Here is a 20,901-nt window from a genome sequence, read left to right as displayed (position 1 = left end):
TGAGAAGTCTAATTTATCAGCCAAAAGGAGACAGAACAACCAACGAAACTGAAATAACTAACTTCACATGTCTATTACAGGCATGACTCCATCAACGGTTAACGCATATTACACACCAACGAAGAACCAAATCGTATTCCCTGCTGGTATTCTCCAACTGCCATTTTACGATGGTGATAACCCAAAGAGCGTAAACTATGGTGCCATGGGAGTGGTGATGGGGCACGAATTGACCCATGCTTTTGATGATCAAGGTCGAGAGTATGATAGGTAAGATGTTGGCAATACTTTTAAATTTTAGATAGGGGGTTTTTTCGCTTATCATCAGGCCTGTAAACTCAGTCTTTAGATGCATAAACAACAAGAAAACTAGCAATGACAAAGGGATTGTGCTTCTAAAATTACCGGGACATTATTCATTAGGTTGAACAGTTATGCTTTATTATCAGCACATTTATTTGACTATCCCAAACAGAAACAGGTCTCGGTCAGGTCTCAGGTCTTTAGGGGAAAGGAGATTTGGTTACCCACCATTCTCCTAGCTGAGAGAAGCAGACAGAATATACTTAAGGAACTTGTATTTGTAGATTCGGCAATTTGAACCGATGGTGGAACAACGCGACCATAGCGCGTTTCAAAGACCGGACCCAGTGCATACAGAAGCAGTATTCCAACTATGTGATGGAGGGACAACATTTAAATGGGAAGCAGACTCTTGGTAAGAAGTCAATTACGAATACACACTAACAGTTTCTTCTATACATGTACCTACTAGCAGACGTCTGTAATATCTTCCACGTGAAAGTATTTTTTTAAACTTTTTTGTTAAACTTGCAAGAGCCTTTAGACCTCTTTAATCCGTCCTTGTCAACGTTTTTAACTTTAAACTATCTCCTTGCCGTATTTCGTTATTTGTACGTAAAGTGAATTTCGATATTTCGTGGTTTTTATTATACAATATAATCATAATAGCTTTTATTTTATGTAAATAGATAAATATCTAGATTAGTTATAAGTTTGAATTAATCAAATAATCTCGTAAGTCATATCAGTGCCTCTTTATAATTTCAGGTGAAAACATAGCAGATAACGGAGGACTTAAAGCCTCTTTCCATGCTTATCTAGAGTACAGCAAAAACGCCAAAGTAAATCGAACTCTACCGGGACTAAAGTACAATCATCGGCAGCTATTCTTTATTTCTTTTGCCCAGGTAAGTTAATTTCACAAATACATACTTGAAAATAGTTGAGCAACTATATGTTAATTGTTAAAATTAGGCCTGATATGTGATCCCCGTAGAACTCCAAAAGTTGTAAGCTTTTATTCATGTTGTATGTTTAATTTACGTGGAAAATAAATATGAATGGTATTGTAAAATATTATTTTAAACTGCTCCGAAACAGTTTTTTGTTTATATTATTTTTTGGTATCTGTATGTTAATTAAACATTATCAAATGCCTGTTAAAAATCGGTCATTAAGTTAGTAATAAAATTTAAAAACATCAACTTCATTTCGATAACTTATGAGTTTAGCTAAAAAATGTTTTAATTTAAAGGTGTGGTGTTTAGCAATGATTTTAGTATGTGTATTAAATAAACAATATCAAAAGCTTACTATAAATCGGTCCTTAAGTTAGTAATAAAATAAACACAACTTCATTCCGAATTTTTTATTTATTTTAAAGGTGTGGTGTTCAGCAATGACCAAAGAATCTACGAAGATGCAAATTGAAAAAGATGACCACACTGTAGCTAAGTTCCGAGTCATCGGACCAATTTCGAACCTTCGAGAGTTCTCCGAAGAGTTCAATTGTCCTGTAGGATCCAAGATGAATCCTAAACAGAAATGTGAGGTATGGTAAGCTAATAGGACCACCTCATGGTGTTAATCATGCTTCGCCGTTAAAGATGAGGCGGTTTGCAGAATATTTTGTGTATTGAGAACATAAGTGGAATAAATTATTTGTTTTTAATCTAGAACGTAACGCTGAAAGATACGCAGACCTATGTTTCTATAATAGATATTAAAAAATAAAACGCGTTGATTAAACTGCTAGATATAGCAAATCCAGCGTTGGATCGTTGGACTTGTCATGGAATAAATGTACCAGTGATTATAGCTCAGTACAGATAAATAATAAATAAAGCATTCCATACAAAACTCTTCAATAAAAATAGTGTCAAAAATTATGGCTGAGTATCGATCTTAAATAGAACCAAAGGATTACACACACTCTTCAGTGACAAAAATATAGACACTAGTCTACCGTAGCTGAATGTTTATACACTTAATTTTATGATTACATATCTACTTAACTTTTCAGTGACAAATATTTAGACACAAACAACCTTGACCCATTTGACTAGTCGTAATATATTGCGAATCAGCTTTGATCGATTGAATGAATTGAAATGGTACGAGTAATCTAAAATAACAACAAATATATAATATCCATTCCGGAGGTGTGATTCCGTTATTATAATACACTCGTCGATGTAACGATTCGCATATAACACAAGCTTTATTATAATTTGAATTTTTTTCCATGGGATGCCAAAAATAAAATGTCACTAACAACGAAGTTGTCATGGAAATTCGCCATTAAAATTCGCTGTAACTTTACAGAATGCAGGGGCAGTTTTTAAAATACGTCACGTTTTTCATGTTTTCATCCTATTTAGTAGCAAAGCAAACCAGCGCTGGATTGTAACGTTGGACTTAACCAAATAATGTGTACCAACTTTGTGTCAAGTAAATTTTTCAACACCAATTTAAAAGGCTAGATGAAATAATTTTACGGATTTTTGTATTTATTAATCGTAAACGTATCCAGTTAGACAGACAGAAAAAACATTGAACACCAATTTTATAAATATAGTTACAGTAGTTTCCAGTTTTAGAAATAGGTTATTGCCGTATAATAGTTACCTTTTAGATTGCCTGATGGTACAACGTATCTTCGAACTCTTTTTTCAAATGTGCCAAATATATCTTTAATTATATTTATTTCAAATATGTTTCAATATAACAAAAATAATAGCAACGCGTGAGCTTAGCAGTGTTATTAAAACGGGTATGTAGTTTTATAAGTACAATTATTTATATAGTTTTCAACGGTCAATAGGTCAGTTGAAGTTTTCTTGTCTGGTGGTAACAGACGAATTTAAAATTGTAACGTTTTGTTTATGCAAATCTAAGTTTGAACTTAGTGGTCAACTACCGTGCGCCTAATTGAAAACATATAAGTAAAGTAAACATATATTTTAATCTGTTGCGTATTATGTTTGGCTAATAAAATTGAAAAGACTGAAATCGCCCGGCAAATTAAAAGAAAATCAGGACTCCAAAAGTATAGTGCAAATATTGGAATAACTCAGTTTGATACTTGCAATTTCATTTTTTTATATAGGTTGCAATTTAAGTTTTCACACATGTGCGTTTTTTATCAAACATTAGTAGATTTTTTTTTAAAATTATAAAGCTGGGCAATTTCAGTCTGTTTTAAGTAGCCAAACTCTACTGCTAATGATTAGTCATAAAATTAGTCAAATGACATCTTGTGTTTCGGCACAAGATGTTATTTGACGTAACGTCTTTCTTCTTCATAAACATTTTAAAATTAAAATTCAGACTTTTATGTAACTACTTTTGAAAGTCAAGTCAAGCGAACAGTGCAGACATTAGGTACTGTAGTGTATGAGCTAGGTTAAATAATTTACATAATAATATGAGGTTATAATACAACTACTATTGAAAAATCTAGGCATTAAAATACCAACACCTATCGAAAAGCTGCTTAAAATTTAACTAATCACATTTTACATTCTTACGGTTTGTATAAACAAAACGACAGAAAAGGACAAAAACTACCTAGAAAACATAAAAACAAATACAATCTTTTTTAAACTTGGTTATAGTTACGTGGAAGATTTATATGTCACAATAGGATGACGGTGTATAAAAAATTTAGTCCTAATAAGCTTCTTGTCTGCAAGTGAATATTGATAGTTTTTTTAAATAGGGTGTATAATCATCAAAAGTTTTAACATAATTATGCTGAAAAGAAGCTAGAGCTATTACTTTGCAATGATTTATTATATGCAATGAGAGAAAATTGATTGTGGAATTTTCCACATAACGTCTATTGCAGTTCCCATTAGGCCTAAGCTGCGCACCACACCATATCTTGAGATTAAAGAACGAGAATATATTACCAATCGACTAATAGATACTTATGAAAGTGGAGACCGAAATCGCCCGTCAAATTAAAAAAATCGGAAAGCATAATTCCGAAAATTATAGTGTAAAAATTGGAATAACTCAGTTTGATACTTGTAATTTATAATAAATGTAGTAATGTTTTCACATATATGCATCTTTATAACAAACATAAGCAGATTTCTTCAATTTACCGGGCGATTTCAGTATCTTCTTTCAGTGGCCAAACTCTAGCTGTGGGATAAAAAAAAATTCTGTTTTGTTGCATTGGGACGACAACGAGAGCGATATTTCAACTCCGCCGCTATTAGTAAAATGAATTTGTTGTTTTTATACAGGAGTATATTTATATATTATTTTAGATATAATCATTACTTATTAGTCTGGTATAACTGTAATTTTAGTACCTTCAATAACATACATTAATTATCATTTTAAAACTTTTGATGATTAAACAAGGAAAATATTTAATATTTAAATACTTATATATAAATTATAATCTTGGCCTGACCTAAATTTTCTTTAATATAAAATAAAAACAAAGTAAAAAGGAGTCTGGCTATTGTAAATATGCTATCTCGCTTGCATTTTTTGTGATTACTATGTGGTAGCGAGATATATTATAATGAGCATCAAATTACCTAGAATGTTTTACTAGTTGATTCTTGCCTAGTTTTATTAAATTAATTAATTATTATTATTTACCTGCCAAATTCTTTTCCGTGTAGGTCGGGCCCTATATGTAATTCGATGTATAGGTGTAAGTACTTATCGCTTTTTTTTTGGACCTCTCCATTTATTGTGTGAAGTTATTAAGTGTCTATATTTGGGTATAAATATTTTTATAATATTGATTATTTCAATATTCTGTAGTAAGTATTTATAAGATCACATTCAGAATAATCAAAATGATTACATGTAATAATAATAATTTTGTTTTGAAGTACATATTTTAATTAATAATGTAAATGTACATCAATTAAATAGTATATAATTATTATGTAAAGGCTAAGTTACACGAAGAGAGTTAAAAATTATGATGGCTCTGTAGCGTAACTCTAGAGGCAGGGCTGGTAAATTGTCACGGCTCCACGGCCCGAAATGGCAAACCCGTAAGGCCATTAGCTTAGTAATCAATCCAACACAAAAAAGTACGTAATGAATTTTCTGGATAATCAAAGGTAAGCGTTGACTCTCTAACACAATTTGACTCTGTTTTATTTTTTAAAGCTTGCAGAACACTGTCCTAGGCGATAAGATTATTATTACATAAGCAGAAACGGTTACTCGTATTGAAAAAAACTTGTAAATACTATGTCTTGTGTAGCTTAGCCTTTATTGAAAAACCATATTTTTTAATTAAAAATTATTTATATCATTATATAAGTCTACTTGCTATCAGTTCGTATACACTGTAAGGTATACATACATTACCCAAGTAAGGTATATTTACAAGTATTTTATATTTTTATTTAAGTGATATTAGTGATGTTAGATGTAACAGCAATTCACTGTATATATGCCTATTTATAATATTTTGTAGTGTGATAAACAAATGATGTCAGGAACATGAAATAATTTTATTGGACCAAGTATTAATTGAAACAATATAATAATTTGCCTTCCAATAGATAAGTCAAACAGCAGCATACGAGTAGTTCATATTGTTGTTAATTATTGTGCGTAGAATAAACTGGGTATTGTTTTCATATTTTTAGCGGTATATCATACAAAATTGTAATCACAATCGCTAGATATTTAGCTTCATGCCAAATTCTAGATATTTTTTTTTTGTTTTGTTGCTAAGAAGCTAAGTGACTGGCGATTAGACATGATCTTTGAAAATACGGTTGTTTAAGGGACTTAAAACCGGCTACCTTAAAGCCATTGCAGCCCAAACACCATATTTGCCTACCCTACCTACTCATGGTAGGGGCATGAGCTGACAAATTTTCAGCTTGTATAAAATTGCGAAGGTCTTATGCATATGTTCTTATTCCATAGCATATGCAACCCTAAGAAGCGCTTAGAGACGAGAGAAAGACAAAAAAAAAGAGTTCGCGAGCTCTTTTTGCGTTGAGACGGAAGACAGAGTGATATGTCAAATCCGCAACTATTGGTCGACGATGTCTTTTTCTTTTCACGAGCTATTTTGTCGTTAACGCATGTCTACAAGATGTCCTGTAGCTAGGCCTACAGAAACAGAAACAAACAAATTATTATTGAGTTTCACCATATATTTAATGTAGGTTACCTAGTTTGGTATAGACATTATGCTTTGTGTTATAATATAAACATAAGTAAATATATTTTATGACATAAAATATTTATTATGATATAATATAATTTTACGTAATTTTGTGTTGTTGGTGTCTTGCTTATGTAAATAATATATAATAAATATTGTGAAATATATTTAGATGTTTATATAAAGGAATCTCGTAATATTATATCTGGGAAACCGAGCTGCGCTCTTGATTTTATTTTTGTAAGACCGTGTTATTCTTATTATGTTACCAAATAGTAATTATTATAGTTTAAGTGTCATAGCACTATTCCGTAATAAAAATTACTTATGTAAATTTTAACTGTAAATTGTACGTACGTTACGAGTATAAATTATATTGTTTTGAAAATACCTACATTTTTATTGTCTTTTCTCGGTTTCTGAAAAAATATTATTATTATAATACGAGTATGATATTTAAATACAAAAAAAAAAACAAATTGTTCACACCTTTTTTGAGATCTTAAAATTAATATGACGTGTACAAGAAATTTCTCCTCTAAATAGATTCTAATATTAGATTTAAATAAACAAAGGATTGGAAACTTATATAAAATTATAACCGAAAATAGCTTTAGAATTTTACTTTGTTGTCTGGGATTCAAGAATATAAAATATGCAATATGCCTAGTGCCTACTCCTAAAATACATCATTAGCTTATAAATAGTAATAACAAAATATATTAACTGTAGTATATTGCGCTGAATAAGCTGGCAAATTATAAACATTAATGAATTCATGTTTACATTCAGTTTTTTATATGTGTACCTAGTTACAAAACAATAACATTTCTGGAGGGTTGACAATAAGCTTTAGCTTTCAATATAATATCTCAAAGAATATAATACGAGTAACAAGATCTCTTTGAGCCATACAGTTTTCGTTTCGCCAATAACTATTGGCATACATCTGCTCGCTTTATATACAAAACAATCCAATTAAACTTAATAATGTGTCTTGAAACTATTTTTAAACTTATTATTACACTACCCACAAAATGCATCAAAGTTCGTCTGTAAGAGGTTGCTTCAGTGCACTTAGTTTATTTTTATTTTATATATTTCTATGTTTTTAAACTAAATAAAATGCAATAAATAAATGAATTATTTTTCAATTCATCCAATTACTCAATTAGAGCCAGATTTTTAACCAACTCTTGTTATATAATATATATATTAATTCATATTTTGCAGCAAACCGTGTCTATGTCCATGTCCACCAACTTAAGCTTTAGCTTAATTCAAATTTTATAAGGGATATACCAGGGAATGTTCACATACATGGTACATTACTATGCTTTTTGACATTTTATATACATAATCATTATTTTTGGCATTCTTATGAATATTTAATATTTTACAATGCAGCCACATAATCATTTAGTCCATTGTTTTAATTGACGTACTTTATACGTGTATATGTAATATTTTTTTATAGTTTCTAATACTTTTCAGAAGGTTCTTAGGGTTCGAAAACTAGAAACTTTTAGGAAACTTAACGAACAACTCTACTGCTGAACGGATCTTAATTGGATTTGGCACAGAGATATATTATGTTAATGTAAAACAATATATTGAATATATACTTACAAACAGCGTGCAGAAGTGAATATGGAAGGTTAATTACTAGCAAAATATTGACTATTGATTAAAATTATACCTAATACTTATATGATTAATTGGATTGACTTGAATAAAGTTCTTTGTAATATGAAAATTAGGGCTTCACAGTATTATCATGTTGTCATAATACCTATACTTATATATTATAATAACTAGTAATTTATTAGGTATTTATAAAAATAACATACATTTGACATTTTATAATCTAGGTAAAAGAGCTAAGCGATTTTATTTTTATTTATTGTTTTGTTTTATATTCGCCATGATAAGCATACGTTTGATCTATATTTTTGTAGTTATTTTTTATATATTTTTTAAAATATGAAGTCGTGAGTGATTTCAACACCTAATACTGAAATAGATTTCTATTTCAAGTGTTGAAATCACTTAACGTATCAACTCTCGGGATTTTAACTGTTATACTTACATATCCATCCCATAGAACAAATTAAATAAATATATTTACCAATTTAATTTGTTTAAAGGAAAAATTATAATTTCATTAAATATGAAATATTTGTCAAATCCGGCCATGGTTAATAATTTTCAGTCTCTGTAATAATGATTGTACCTAATTGCACTTCGTCAAATTAAATTAAATCATATTTAATTCATTTTCAAAAACATTTTATATAATTTTTTGAAATTATAGTTTTACATTATTTAAAAGAAGATACTATGTTTTAATCACAAAATGGTTAAAGTAAATCATTACGTTTTATTATTATTGTATATATGATAATAAAATTATTTAAAAATTAAATCAGTTACTTACAATTACCTAATATGAAATGTAAATCAGTTATAATTCAAACTTTATTTTTAATAACCTACATTATATACTATTTTGTGCCTAGGCCTTGTTGAATATTTTTATTTTCTTGTGCGTATAACTTTATATTTATGAAGAAACTATAATTATAATATTATTAATATGTTACCATTCTGACTGATTGTGAATCAATTTATTTATTTGAGTTTATTAAAATTGTGTTTATAAGTAGGTGATAAAGGCTTTTATTTGCTAACCAACCCAAACCTTTTATAAATAAAGTAATCATGTCAGAAAGTTTTCAGGGGGTATATTATTTTGTAAAGTCTTTCTGACGTTACAAATGGCTTGGAAGGGAAACGCCACATCACCATGATTCGCTACGTTTATAAGTTCGAGTTGGTAGTACAGTCATAAATAAATGTTTTGTTTTTAGGCGTAAGGGCTGATAATCTTTTTTATTCTATGATTTTGCTCCGATACGCACCTAAGCATTTAAAAAGTAGACTGACTATAATCGCCCGGAAGTTAAAATAAAAACTTTATTTATTTATATTTGTTAAAAAAAACGCATATATATGTACATTATTACTTAAAAAACTAACTAATTGAAAAAAATACTACCAATATAAAAATATTGCAAGTATCAAACGGAGTTATTCCAATAATTGCACTACAATATCCTACGAAACTTTTTTTTGCTGGGCGATTTCAGTCTCACTCATAATAGTAGGTACATGTACCGAATCGTAAACGTAAATCTATGCGTAATACAAAGTAGAGACTGAAATCGTTAGTTTGGCAAATGACGGTAGAGTTTGGTTATTGATACTCGTTAGCCAATTTTAATAATACATCGACGCTATCGACATTTACCTATTACTTATCACATCTAATAAGCCGTAGGTACAGACTACTATAGTCGAGTACGAAGAATTTTTGGATTTCGACATTGTATAAATTGTTTTTATTTAAAAATTTGATAAAATTAAGGTTACTTTAAAATGAAACGTTACTCCATCTTTTACTAAACTACAAGATTTGGCCGTTTTTTATGCCATTTATCTACACAAACCGGCATTTTTAGGTAGCTCTTTACACGACGAAAACGATTACAACAATGAAACATCGATATTCGATTCAACAATGTAGCAACAGTTTTTATAAACGCGTTAGATCTTAGATTTTTGGTCTTTGCCAGAGGGGTAACGGTTTACGAGCCAAGTCCTGTTATTAATGGTCTAAGCGTAAAGTAGAACTAGGCCATAGTCAATGAAACTTCATTTCATTTCATTTGACGTTTGTGATACAAAATGGCAGACGGTCAACGCAAAGCATTGCTGCGCTTTTTGTGAAATTTACAAAATTTCCGATCATTGCCGGGACTGTCAAAATAATCAAATTATTTTATTCACAACAGTAAAGCTTTATTTATTTTATTTGTTAATAATTTAATTGCTTACATTATGAGTAAGTACTTACAAATTGGATAAAAGTTATGTATAAATTATTTTATTTACATAAGTCTATCATTACAGTGATAACTATTTCCACTATTTAATAAATGTTTTAAGTACTGTAATAATTTCCATGAAAACATAAGCTACGGCTTAGTAAATTAAATGATATCTAAGTATCAAATCTGTACTCGCTTTAAATTTAATCTTAATTAAAAATTTAAAAGTTGTACTTCAAGATAAACATGGCTCAAAGCATAGTGGTCAAGACGGAAGTCCAACCTAATGGAGATATACTTTTATTTTATGTGGATGGTAAGCATTTCTATTTATTCATCATTAAGTATTATCAGCGTATTCTAGCAGCGCACTATAGACACAGGTCTCACTCCTTATAGGAGGTAATTAAATAAATAAATATACTTAAACAATACACATCATTATCTAGCCCCAAAGTAAGCATACAGAGTAGCTTGTGTTATGGGAGCTAAGATAGTTGATATTATAATATTAATATACAATTATATACTACATATAAATACTTATATAATGTATAAATACACACAGACACTGGAAAACACCCATGCTCATCACACAAATATTTTCCAGTTGTGGGAATCGAACCCACGGCCGTGGATGCAGAAAGCAGGGTCACTACCCACTGCGCCACACGGCCGTCTAAGATTTTAAAAATAATAGAGAAATTAGAAAAATTATAGAGTTTAGACCCACCACACTGCTCAAATGTGTGTTGGCAGGCTAATTTAACAATCACTATCAGATATTATAATTGTTATTATGGGCTAAGCAGCAGGACCAAATCAAGGGTGCTAGCAGGGCATTTGCCCAGAGCGGCAAAAATGTGCAACAAAATAGACTTATTCCTCAGAAGAGTTATTTTATTTCTTTCAACCAGATTAGTATTTTACATAACAAACTAGGCTCAAAAATGTATACTATTTTAACTGTATACTAATATATTAATAAAAAAAAGTATTTTTGGTTAAGGACGGCAAAATTTATCTTTACCCAGAGCAGCAAAATTGCTGATGCGCCTATAATTTTGTGCTTCTTGTTACTTCAAATATCTATCCATCCTGCTCTTAAACAGATTCAGTGTTTTGCGGTTATCACATCCTCAGGCAATATATTCCATAATTTAACTTGTGAAGTGTTTTAGGGGCTTAAGGGAAACTCTTTGGCATCTGAGTCTGTTAATGAAAATGTTGAAAGTTAACATGCTCCCGAGTTACGAGTCTTTAACACATTGACTTCCAACTCCAGGTTGAGAGTTTTTTGACTTTCAAGAAAACCTGGGTTGTGATATTTTATAGCACAACTTAGACCTATGATCTCGTGATCCATTTGCCATTTAGTTATAAGTAACTAAACTAAATTCCACGAGAAGAAATTCTAGAAATAAACAAACAAAACTACCAACGATGGAACAAACAAAATATGTCTGTCTCTTTCTATCTTATTTATTTGCTATCCACTGCACTGCTCTCGGTTTCAATGGTCAAGGTTAAAGCAGGTAATGAGAAGGTTAAAGCAGGATGAAAAGAATCTTAATGCCAGACTAGACGTTTGTTTACAATGTATTGTTAAAGACAGGGAAATAAAATATATGCTCATACAATAAAAGTCTAAAGTAATCATCATCATCTTCATTATTAGCTGTCAATTGATGGACATAGGCCTCTTGCATGGACTTCCAAACACCACGTTCTAGAGCCGCCAGCATCCAGTGGCTCCATGCAACCTGCTTGATGTCCTCAGTCTGTCTAGTGGGGGGGTCAACCAACACTGGGCTTTCCAATGTCCAGAGTAGAGTACCTTGGGACCCCAATGTAAGCTTGATTGATTACCCTAATATTTTTTTATTTTTATTACAGAACACAATGCAGACCCAGGTATATTGAACTCAAATCTTCCAGATGAACATATACTACCACACTCGTACATGGTTGAAGATTTTGTTGATGAGGATTCCCCAGATGAATATGCTATAGCGCAAGCCACAGAGTTGGTAGCTAGAGAAAGATGGCAAGAAGAGGACATAAAACGCCTTATTACCTTCTTTATAGACAACAAAGAAACATTCCTTAGTGGTACCACAAGGAAGATTCATTTGTGGGTTGTAGCATGCAAGACAATGTTGACAGACAAAAAACCAATTTCTTGTGAAGCTAAGCTCAATACTTTAAAGAAAAAATATGCACAACTGTGTATTGATAAATTAAAGGGAATCAATATAACTTGGCCATTCTTCGACCTATGCCATCAAGCCTTCTTTGATGATAACTATGTAAGAATGTGCCTAAACGATGCTTCTCAAACACCGGTCGTTGTTAACCTACCCACACAGAATGTGGTTAACCAAGACGGTGTAGTTTTTGTAAAAAAAGTAAACACCGATCAAACCAAAGACGAGAAGGTCGAAGAGATGCTCAAGTTGTATCTCAAATACAAAAAAATGTATCAAAAAAACCATAACATGCCAAGAGGTATGTGGGACACCATCGCTACTGAACTAGGACAAGAGAGTGCAGAGTATTGGCAAAAACGTTTTTTGAATTACAAACAGCATTATATAAGGATGATTCACAAACGCAACGAAGTTGGTGAAGAAGGTATAAACTGGCCTTACATTTCATATTTTGACCAAATATACGGTGATGATATGGATTTTCAAAAGAAGTTCTTCCAAGACGATAGCAAACCTGACGCTGATGTCGTAATAGAAAATTTGCATAATATTTGGAATGATTTGGAGAAGACTTTTCTAGTCAAATATTATTTTGACTGTTTCAACGAATACCAAGATCCAACGATACCAAAAAAATTTCTATGGAAAGAAGTCGGTCGATTGATTGACAAACTACCAGATATGTGTAAACAAAAATATGAAGAGCTTAAAAGTGCACATTTTGATAAACTTTTAAAAGGAGAATACAACTTATTAGAAAGATTACCCATAGACATACTCTTCGATAATATTATTGCCAAAGAAGTAGAAATTGAAATAGAGAAATATTGTGACAAACCCATTACATGGACGTTAGATGAAATTGATGAATTCGTACAATATCTATATAATAATTGTGATATGGTGAAAGATTCTGTCTGTTACTTTGTATGTTGGGCTGTACTTGCAAAGAAATTTCAAAAAAGCATACATTCATGTAAAACTCAATGGGATGAATTGACTTCTCTATATAAATCTGTTCTGAATGATAAAAAGGAGTATCCTGATATGCAACTAACATGGAGATATATAGATTTGTTTGATAGAATATTTGATTATGGAATGGATTCAAATCTATTTCATGGCTACAAAAAAAATGAAGACAAAACATTAGTTGATAAACCTTTGAAATTAGGAGGTAAGTGTGATATAATTATCATCATCATCATCATCATATCAGCCGATGGACATCCACTGCAGGACATAGGCCTTTTGTAGGGACTTCCAAACATCAGGATACTGGGCCACCTGCATCCAGCGAATCCCTGCGACTCGTTTGATGTCGTCAGTCCACCGGTGGGGGGTAAGCCAACACTGCGCTTACTAGTGCGGCTTTGTTATTCCAGCACTTTGGGACCCCAACGTCCATCGGCTTTTCGAACTATGTGCCCCTCCCATTGCCACTTCAGCTTCGCAACTCGTTGAGCTATGTCGGTGACTTTGGTTCTTCTGCGGATCTCCTCATTTCTGATTTGATCACTCAGAGATACTAATAACATAGCTCGTTCCATCGCCAGCTATGTAACTCTGAGCCTGATATAATTATAATTACAAAATAAACTTGTAAACCTTGGGCCCAAGAACAATATTCTCAAACATTTTATAATTTCAGCTAAACGAATAACCATAAAGAGCGAAAATGAATTAGAAAACAGACAGTCTTCTGAAGATGAAGAGTCGTACGATGACCGTGGTTTCACAAAACGGACCAAAAAAGGCAACGGTGATGCTAAAGCGTTCAAAATACTCGAGTATCATCTCAAGAATAAGGAGAAGTTTGCTTCGTCCCAGTACAAGAAGCTAGCCCTATGGGAGGTCTTGGCCAAACAAATAGGTGTCTCAGCCGCAGAATGTGCGCATAGATTTAGGAATTTTAAACAGGTTTGTATTTTTTTTTTAATTCATTTACAAGTTAGTTTGACTGCAATCTTACCTGATGTTAAGTGACAATGCAGTTTAACATAAAAGCATAATTGGAAGAAGTACAAGTTTAATCTACCCATATTTCTGACAGTTTCTATGCAGCAACATACCGAAATTCTAAATTGCTTGACGATACGTCTTTGACAGTAGGGTTGTAACTAGCCACGGTTGATGACTACTACCAGATCAGACCTGAGCAATTTAGAAATTATAAAAAGGTCAGGCCTCTCTGTATAGGAGGGGGCAAATGTAGCTTAGAGCCGTTACACCAATGTGGGTTGGTCAACTTAGGGCTTAGACCAATTATGAAAGGACCTGACTTGCTGGATGTTAGCCTTCTATGAAAGATCAATGATCTAATGCATATTTAAAAATGTTTCTATAGAATCGATGTTTTCGAGTTTGTGTAAAGAGCCTCCTAATCAATCAAGTAAAGTGATTGTTATACTGTAAAAAGTACCTGTGTAAAAAGTATTGTGAATCAAATTTATAGTTGTGTGTAGTGTAAGAACAGAATATATATTTATTGGTGTTAAATATTTACAATGTGTGAGTTTACCTCGTCCCCCTGAAGAAACAAAAGACAATTTTGTGGCACAATTTGGGTGTGATGCATCTGCTTATCTAATTCCTCTATGACTTAGGGTCATCATGTTTCTTTAACAAGCACTATCAGATGATGTTGATAAAGACCAGAAGTAAGCTTATTGTCTGAGGAATTCGGATAACATCTCCAACTTCCCAACTTTGGGCTAAATGTTTATGACAGGACTTTTTTGAAATAAATGTTTATGACAGGACTTTTTTGAAATAAATGTTTATGACAGGTTTACACGGGATATGTGCAGAGAGAAATAAACAAACCAGAGAAACCCATAATATGGCCGTACTATAGTTTATGTAAGAAAGTGTTCGGATACAGAGCAATCAAAACTAAACTGAAACATGGTAAAATGGACTCCGATGATGCTGAAGACTGGACTGCGAAGGAAATCAAGCAACTTATAAATTATTTTGCAAGATATTACTGTTTGTTTATTGACGATGTGGAGGACAAGACCAAGTGGACTGATTTGGCGAAGGAGCTGGGTAGATCACCGCTGTGTTGTTGTGAGAAGTTCCTCGAATTGAGGAAGTCTTATAGGAAATTGAAGACTATGAAAACAAGGTGAGCTTCTTTATTAAGCTTATATTGATGGGCTTTGACCCACCACACTGCTGCAATGGTTGCCGGGCTTAAGATGATAATTTTTGCTCTGCAAGAATCACTATCTTAAGTGGTCTAAGATCCGGCTTATAGTATATATTATACCCTCATCTATTATTTATTAGAAAATATTCACAGTGACATATTGCAAATAGGTTTAATGAATAATATAACAATAATGAAATTTAGGCCAAACACATTTTTACAAAATCTAGGAAACTAGCTTCTAGCTTCGCTTGAATTATGTTCTTTCCTACCCCCACCCTACTCCTACCCTACCCTACCCTATATATGTATTATTAAGAATAGTTTCTATGGAAGTATAGAAAATTGTTGTATTTAGACTGTTTTAAAATATCAAATTTAGTTATATTACTCGAAACCTTGACCTAACAATAACGAATGCATAAAACCACGAATCATACAATTTGGTTCAGTTGTTCGAAAGTTAAGGGCGTATATACATTTCGATAGAGCCATGATAGCCCAGTGGATATGACCTCTACCTTCGATTTGGAGGGTGTAGGTTCGAATCCGGTCAGAGGCATGCACCTCCAACTCTTCAGTTATGTGAATTTTAAGAAATTAAATATCACGTGTCTCAAACGGTGAAAGAAAACCGTCGTGAGAAAACCTACATAACAGAGAATTTTCTTAATTCTCTACGTGTGTGAAGTCTGCCAATCCGCATTGGGCCAGCGTGGTGGATTATTAGCCTACCCATTCCCATTCTGAAAGGAGACTCGTGCTCGACAGTGAGCCGAATATGGGTTGCTAATGACGATACATTTCGAAGATCCAAGTTTATTTATTTATTAGATTATACAATTTCACTTGTAGGAGACCTGACGTAAAAGTTTCATGGAAGTACTTCAATATGATGGATGAGATTTACAAGAAAGGAGCTCAAGATGTAGAGATATTGGAGGACATGGAGGTGGAAAATGGATACGACTGTGACCTTCCTCAGGAAGGTAAGTATATATCCTAAAATAAGCCTTTTTTATAATTCTTTATAAGTTAGCCCTTATAATCTCACCTGATGGTAAAGGTACTGTTACACATCCTCTAAAATAGCATGCTAAATAATCTATATATATAAAAATGAATTGCTGTTCGTTAGTCTCGCTAAAACTCGAGAACGGCTGAACGGATTTATCTTATCTTAAACTGCCCTTTTCTATTTCCCATACAAACGTTTAAGAGTCAAGCGGTAGGGGTAGGGTAGGGGTAGGGTAGGGGTAGGGGTAGGGTAGGGGTAGGGTAGGGGTAGGGTAGGGTAGGGGTAGGGTAGAGGTATAGAAGGGTAGAGTAGGGATAGAGAATAAGTGCACTTATGTCAAAACGTAACTAGTATCGTGTTAGACAGAGACTGACTGGTACTAACCTCCCCCTTACACCCCTAGTAGTAAGTAATGCCTGCATTTTTTTTCAGACGACTATCAATGCATCATAGTAATGCCAGATGGCGAAGACGTAGACAATACGCAAATTTTAATCCAAAATGACAATCAGATGAACGAATTCGACGATATAAAAATCAAAACGGAATACAAACAAATTGTAACCAAATGGAACCGCAGAAGCAAAACTAAGCTTCTCAGTTTGTATTTGAAATATTTGAAATCACATGAAGAAATAAATACTAGAGAAATGTGGACAATGATTGCATCTCAAATGGAGGAGAAAACACCTATTTCCTGCAAGAAAATGTATTTAAAACTAAAACTGCTCTTGAATGAAGACAAAAGGACCCCATACCACAATTTGTTAGAGAAAATATTGGCCATAAAACCAGAATTCAAAAAGGCATCTAAAAACCAAGATTTGGATTCGATAAAAATATTTAAAGACGTACAAATAGATGATGAAAAAGTACATAAAGCTTTGAGATATTATTTATTAAATTTAGAGGATTTTATAAGTCCAAAATTTGAGAAAAAATACCTATGGACGGAGTTAGCTAAATACATTTCAGAGCCTGTTGTTAAAGTTTTTCATAAAATTAATTATTTGAAGGAAACTTTTAATGGTGATTTGTATACTCCTTTTAAGGAGACACTTCATGATATTATAAATAAAGAAAATGCTCTGAAAGATGCAATAATGAATGATTTACCGACTTTAGATGAAGAGGATACAACGGAAACTTGGTCAGATTTGGAAATCGAGAGATTGTTGACTTGGTATTTGGCACATTTGGATAAATTCAAAAATCCAAAATTTGTGCGGAGCTATTTATGGATGGAGGCTTCGGATATTTTGAAAAAGAGTCCTTTGGTTTGCTCGAAAAAGATGTTAGAAATAAGGTCTCAATACAGAACTATGGTTAAGGAAAGTCCTGAGGAATTGGACAATTGGAAGTTTTATAATTTGTGCCAACGTATCTATGGTACTGGTAAAAAGTCATTAAATGGTTAAAGTTATACATCGCATGTAACTCATTCCTTTAATTTTAGTCCAAGAGCTGGTAAACATATTTGGGTAGGCAATAGGCTAATTAACACTTTTCTTAAAAGAGACTTATATTGTTCATTATCGTTCTAGTAGATTGAAAAAAAATATTATATTTTTACGAGACATGAATACATACAAAATTTCAATTTTTAAATATTTTTTTGACAATACGAGCCAAAACGCTATCGGCTATTATGGTCTATATTTTAACTGTTTCATAATGTCACGTTAACACTAAATCTTAATCAAACGGAGTGTTTAAATTACTAGTTAATAAATAGTTTGACGTTTATCCCTTTAGTGACATCAAGAAACATCGTGACGTCACAAAATGGACGACAGTGTTTTTGACGTTTGGAAAAAATGATTAAATACATGATTTTTAAATTAAGTTTTCTATGAAACTTTTATTAATTGATATCGATATATTTCGGACCCTTATTCCATGTTTTACACGAAATCAATATTGTTTATATTGATATGAGTCATCTACCATATTCATTCCTTAACTTTTAGTCCGAGAGCTAGAGACCATAATTGGGTAGGTAATTAAGCAAAGCTGAAAATACTCGTACGTAACGTAAAAATACTCACCACTGTACCGCTCAGAAATTACGGCGTAGTGTTCAGAGTTATTTTCTGATATATTAACAGCCTTCTAAGCGTTATTCACGTTGGTTCATTTCACAGGTAATTTTTGTTCAAGGGCTTGTAGTCTATATATTATCCAAAAATTATAGATTGTCTCAAGGGTTTGCAAAAATATTGGTTTCTTTAATATATTTTACTAAATCATATTTTATAACACATTAAAACACAATTTTTTCGTGTTGGTTACGATGTTTTTTTTATGCGAGTTACAATTCAAAAATAATTCCGTAATGATTTATTTATTGTACTTTAATTATGTAATTATTAGTAATTAATATTTTTTTAAAATTAAGTAATAATAAAATCAAAAAATATAATAATTGCATTTTTCTTTAGACCTTTTTTTACTATGACGATAAAAGTTTCCGAAATCTACTACTACTAATACTAATACTATAGTATGCGCATTATCATCTGAGTCGTCCGGTCATAAAAGTCAAAAAAGATAGGAATGTGCAGCGCGCCTACCTGCGCACCCTAATTATCGATAAACGGCTACCTGCGCACGTGCTAATGATGAGTCAATAATGATTTGGACGATTCTGATTGGTCGGTTTCTAATGTAATTGCATTGCGTATTTTTTTTGCTATAAATGTGTTTACTGCAATTAAATAAATACATTCATGTGTTACTCGTTGCGCACTATGGATACTAATATATAATAAATTTGGCAGAAGACGAAGATTCTGATGATGAAGACTCAGATGAAGATTAATTTTATTTAGTTAATAATTATATAATATGAAATATGTATTATATTAAATCAAATATTGTTAATTTTTTTAATTTTGTGAACAAGATACGATAATAAACTTTACTTATCGATAATATGTCTTTCATTGTTACACCCTTCACTAGACGGCTCCATAAGACCCATAAGTGCAAGCGAGATAGATATAGAGAAATGATTTATGGCCCTAAGACTCAGTTGTTAATGCTATTAGTATAGCCGTGATAGTACAGTGGATATGACTTCTGCCTTCGATTCAAAGGACGTAGGTTCAAATCCGGTCCAGGTCATGCACCTCCAAGTTTTCAGTTGTGTGCGTTTTAAGAAATTAAATATCACGTGTTTCAAACGGCGAAGGAAAAATATCGTGAGGAAACCTGCATAGCTGAGAATTTGCCAAAGCTGAAGTCTCTCATTCTCGGAGGAGACTCTTGCTCAACAGCGAGTTGAATATGGATTGCCGATTGTTAAAGATGATGATGGTGATACTAATACTAACGGACACCTGTGACTTCGTCCGCCCTTAGACCTCCATAGGAACTCCTCCATTAAACATACACGTAAGACAAAAGTCTTCGAACAGTGCGTGTTGCCAGTGATGACCTATGGTTCCGAGACTTGGTCGCTAACTATGGGCCTCATAAGAAGGCTCAGAGTCACACAGCGGGCGATGGAACGAGCTATGTTAGGAGTATCTCTGCGTGATCGAAACAGAAATGAGGAGATCCGCAGAAGAACCAAAGTCACTGACATAGCTCAACGAGTTGCGAAGCTGAAGTGCAATGGGCGGGGCACATAGTTCGAAGAGCCGATGGATGTTGGGTCCACATGGTAGGGGGTCGACAAACACTGCGCTTTTTAGTGCGGGGTCGCCATTCCACCACCTTGAGACCCCAACGTTGGGCTCTTCAAACCTATGTGCCCCGTCCATTGCCACTTCAGCTTCGCGACTAGTTGAGATTGTTTTGATTTTGAGTCTTCTGCGGATCTCCTCATTTCTGATTCGATCACGTAGAGATACTCCGAGCATAGCTTGTTCCGTCGCCCGCTTTGTGACACTGAACCTTCATACATCTGATAGTGATTTCTTAAGTTACTATTTAAAGTAAACAAAGTTAGACAAACTAGTCAAGGCAGGCACATAATTAATTATCTTTAACTTTATTAAAATTACGGTATAAACGCGTAGGTAGGTAACTTTCTCTTAAAACTATCAAACATAACGAGTAGAAAGACTTCTCTACAAACTATCTACTTGGATATTTGTAATTAGCTAATACCTACTCGTAGGTAAATGGTATTGCTTAACGTAATACATTCATCC

The 20,901-nt window shown here is 32.6% G+C and overlaps 2 protein-coding genes across 4 annotated transcripts in view; both read left to right on the top strand.

Annotated features, from left to right (window-relative positions):
* The window catches only part of LOC112058324 (endothelin-converting enzyme homolog), a 51,211-nt gene extending 42,054 nt beyond the window's left edge, over nucleotides 1–9,157 (top strand). Inside the window, exons 11-14 of one of the 2 annotated variants that reach the window (XM_024099064.2) lie at nucleotides 81–270; nucleotides 588–718; nucleotides 1,072–1,211; nucleotides 1,688–9,157. In XM_024099064.2, the coding sequence (XP_023954832.2) occupies nucleotides 81–270; nucleotides 588–718; nucleotides 1,072–1,211; nucleotides 1,688–1,864 (638 nt within the window). In that variant the 3' untranslated portion in view covers nucleotides 1,865–9,157. The remainder of the gene's footprint in view (nucleotides 1–80; nucleotides 271–587; nucleotides 719–1,071; nucleotides 1,212–1,687) is intronic. The other variant, XM_024099065.2, reaches the window with a different exon arrangement.
* Nucleotides 9,158–10,216: 1,059 nt separating this feature from the next.
* On the top strand, nucleotides 10,217–18,696 carry LOC112058323 (uncharacterized). Of its 2 annotated transcripts, XM_052889238.1 has the most exons (7): nucleotides 10,217–10,373; nucleotides 10,600–10,675; nucleotides 12,256–13,746; nucleotides 14,221–14,489; nucleotides 15,359–15,699; nucleotides 16,579–16,712; nucleotides 17,174–18,696. In XM_052889238.1, exons 2-7 carry the CDS (start codon nucleotides 10,606–10,608, stop codon nucleotides 18,157–18,159), a joined length of 3,291 nt encoding a protein of 1,096 aa, XP_052745198.1. In that variant the 5' UTR covers nucleotides 10,217–10,373; nucleotides 10,600–10,605; the 3' UTR covers nucleotides 18,160–18,696. The 2 variants fall into 2 exon arrangements, with proteins under 2 accessions (XP_052745198.1, XP_023954831.2); XM_024099063.2 differs by having other exon boundaries at nucleotides 10,217–10,675.
* Nucleotides 18,697–20,901: the final 2,205 nt, after the last annotated feature.

This window comes from Bicyclus anynana, chromosome 25 (assembly GCF_947172395.1).
Source record: "Bicyclus anynana chromosome 25, ilBicAnyn1.1, whole genome shotgun sequence".
In the NCBI taxonomy this organism is placed as follows: domain Eukaryota; kingdom Metazoa; phylum Arthropoda; class Insecta; order Lepidoptera; family Nymphalidae; genus Bicyclus; species Bicyclus anynana.
Note: the sequence above shows the minus strand (reverse complement) of the source record. Positions and strands in the feature narration are given on the sequence as shown.

Excerpts from the sequence above, each read along its gene's own strand:
- LOC112058323 (XM_052889238.1), top strand. The coding sequence starts at position 10,606 with ATGGCTCAAAGCATAGTGGTCAAGACGGAAGTCCAACCTAATGGAGAT. Across the intron at positions 15,700-16,578 it reads TTGAAGACTATGAAAACAAG|GAGACCTGACGTAAAAGTTT; the intron begins GTGAGCTTCTTT and ends TTTCACTTGTAG. Across the intron at positions 16,713-17,173 it reads CTGTGACCTTCCTCAGGAAG|ACGACTATCAATGCATCATA; the intron begins GTAAGTATATAT and ends ATTTTTTTTCAG.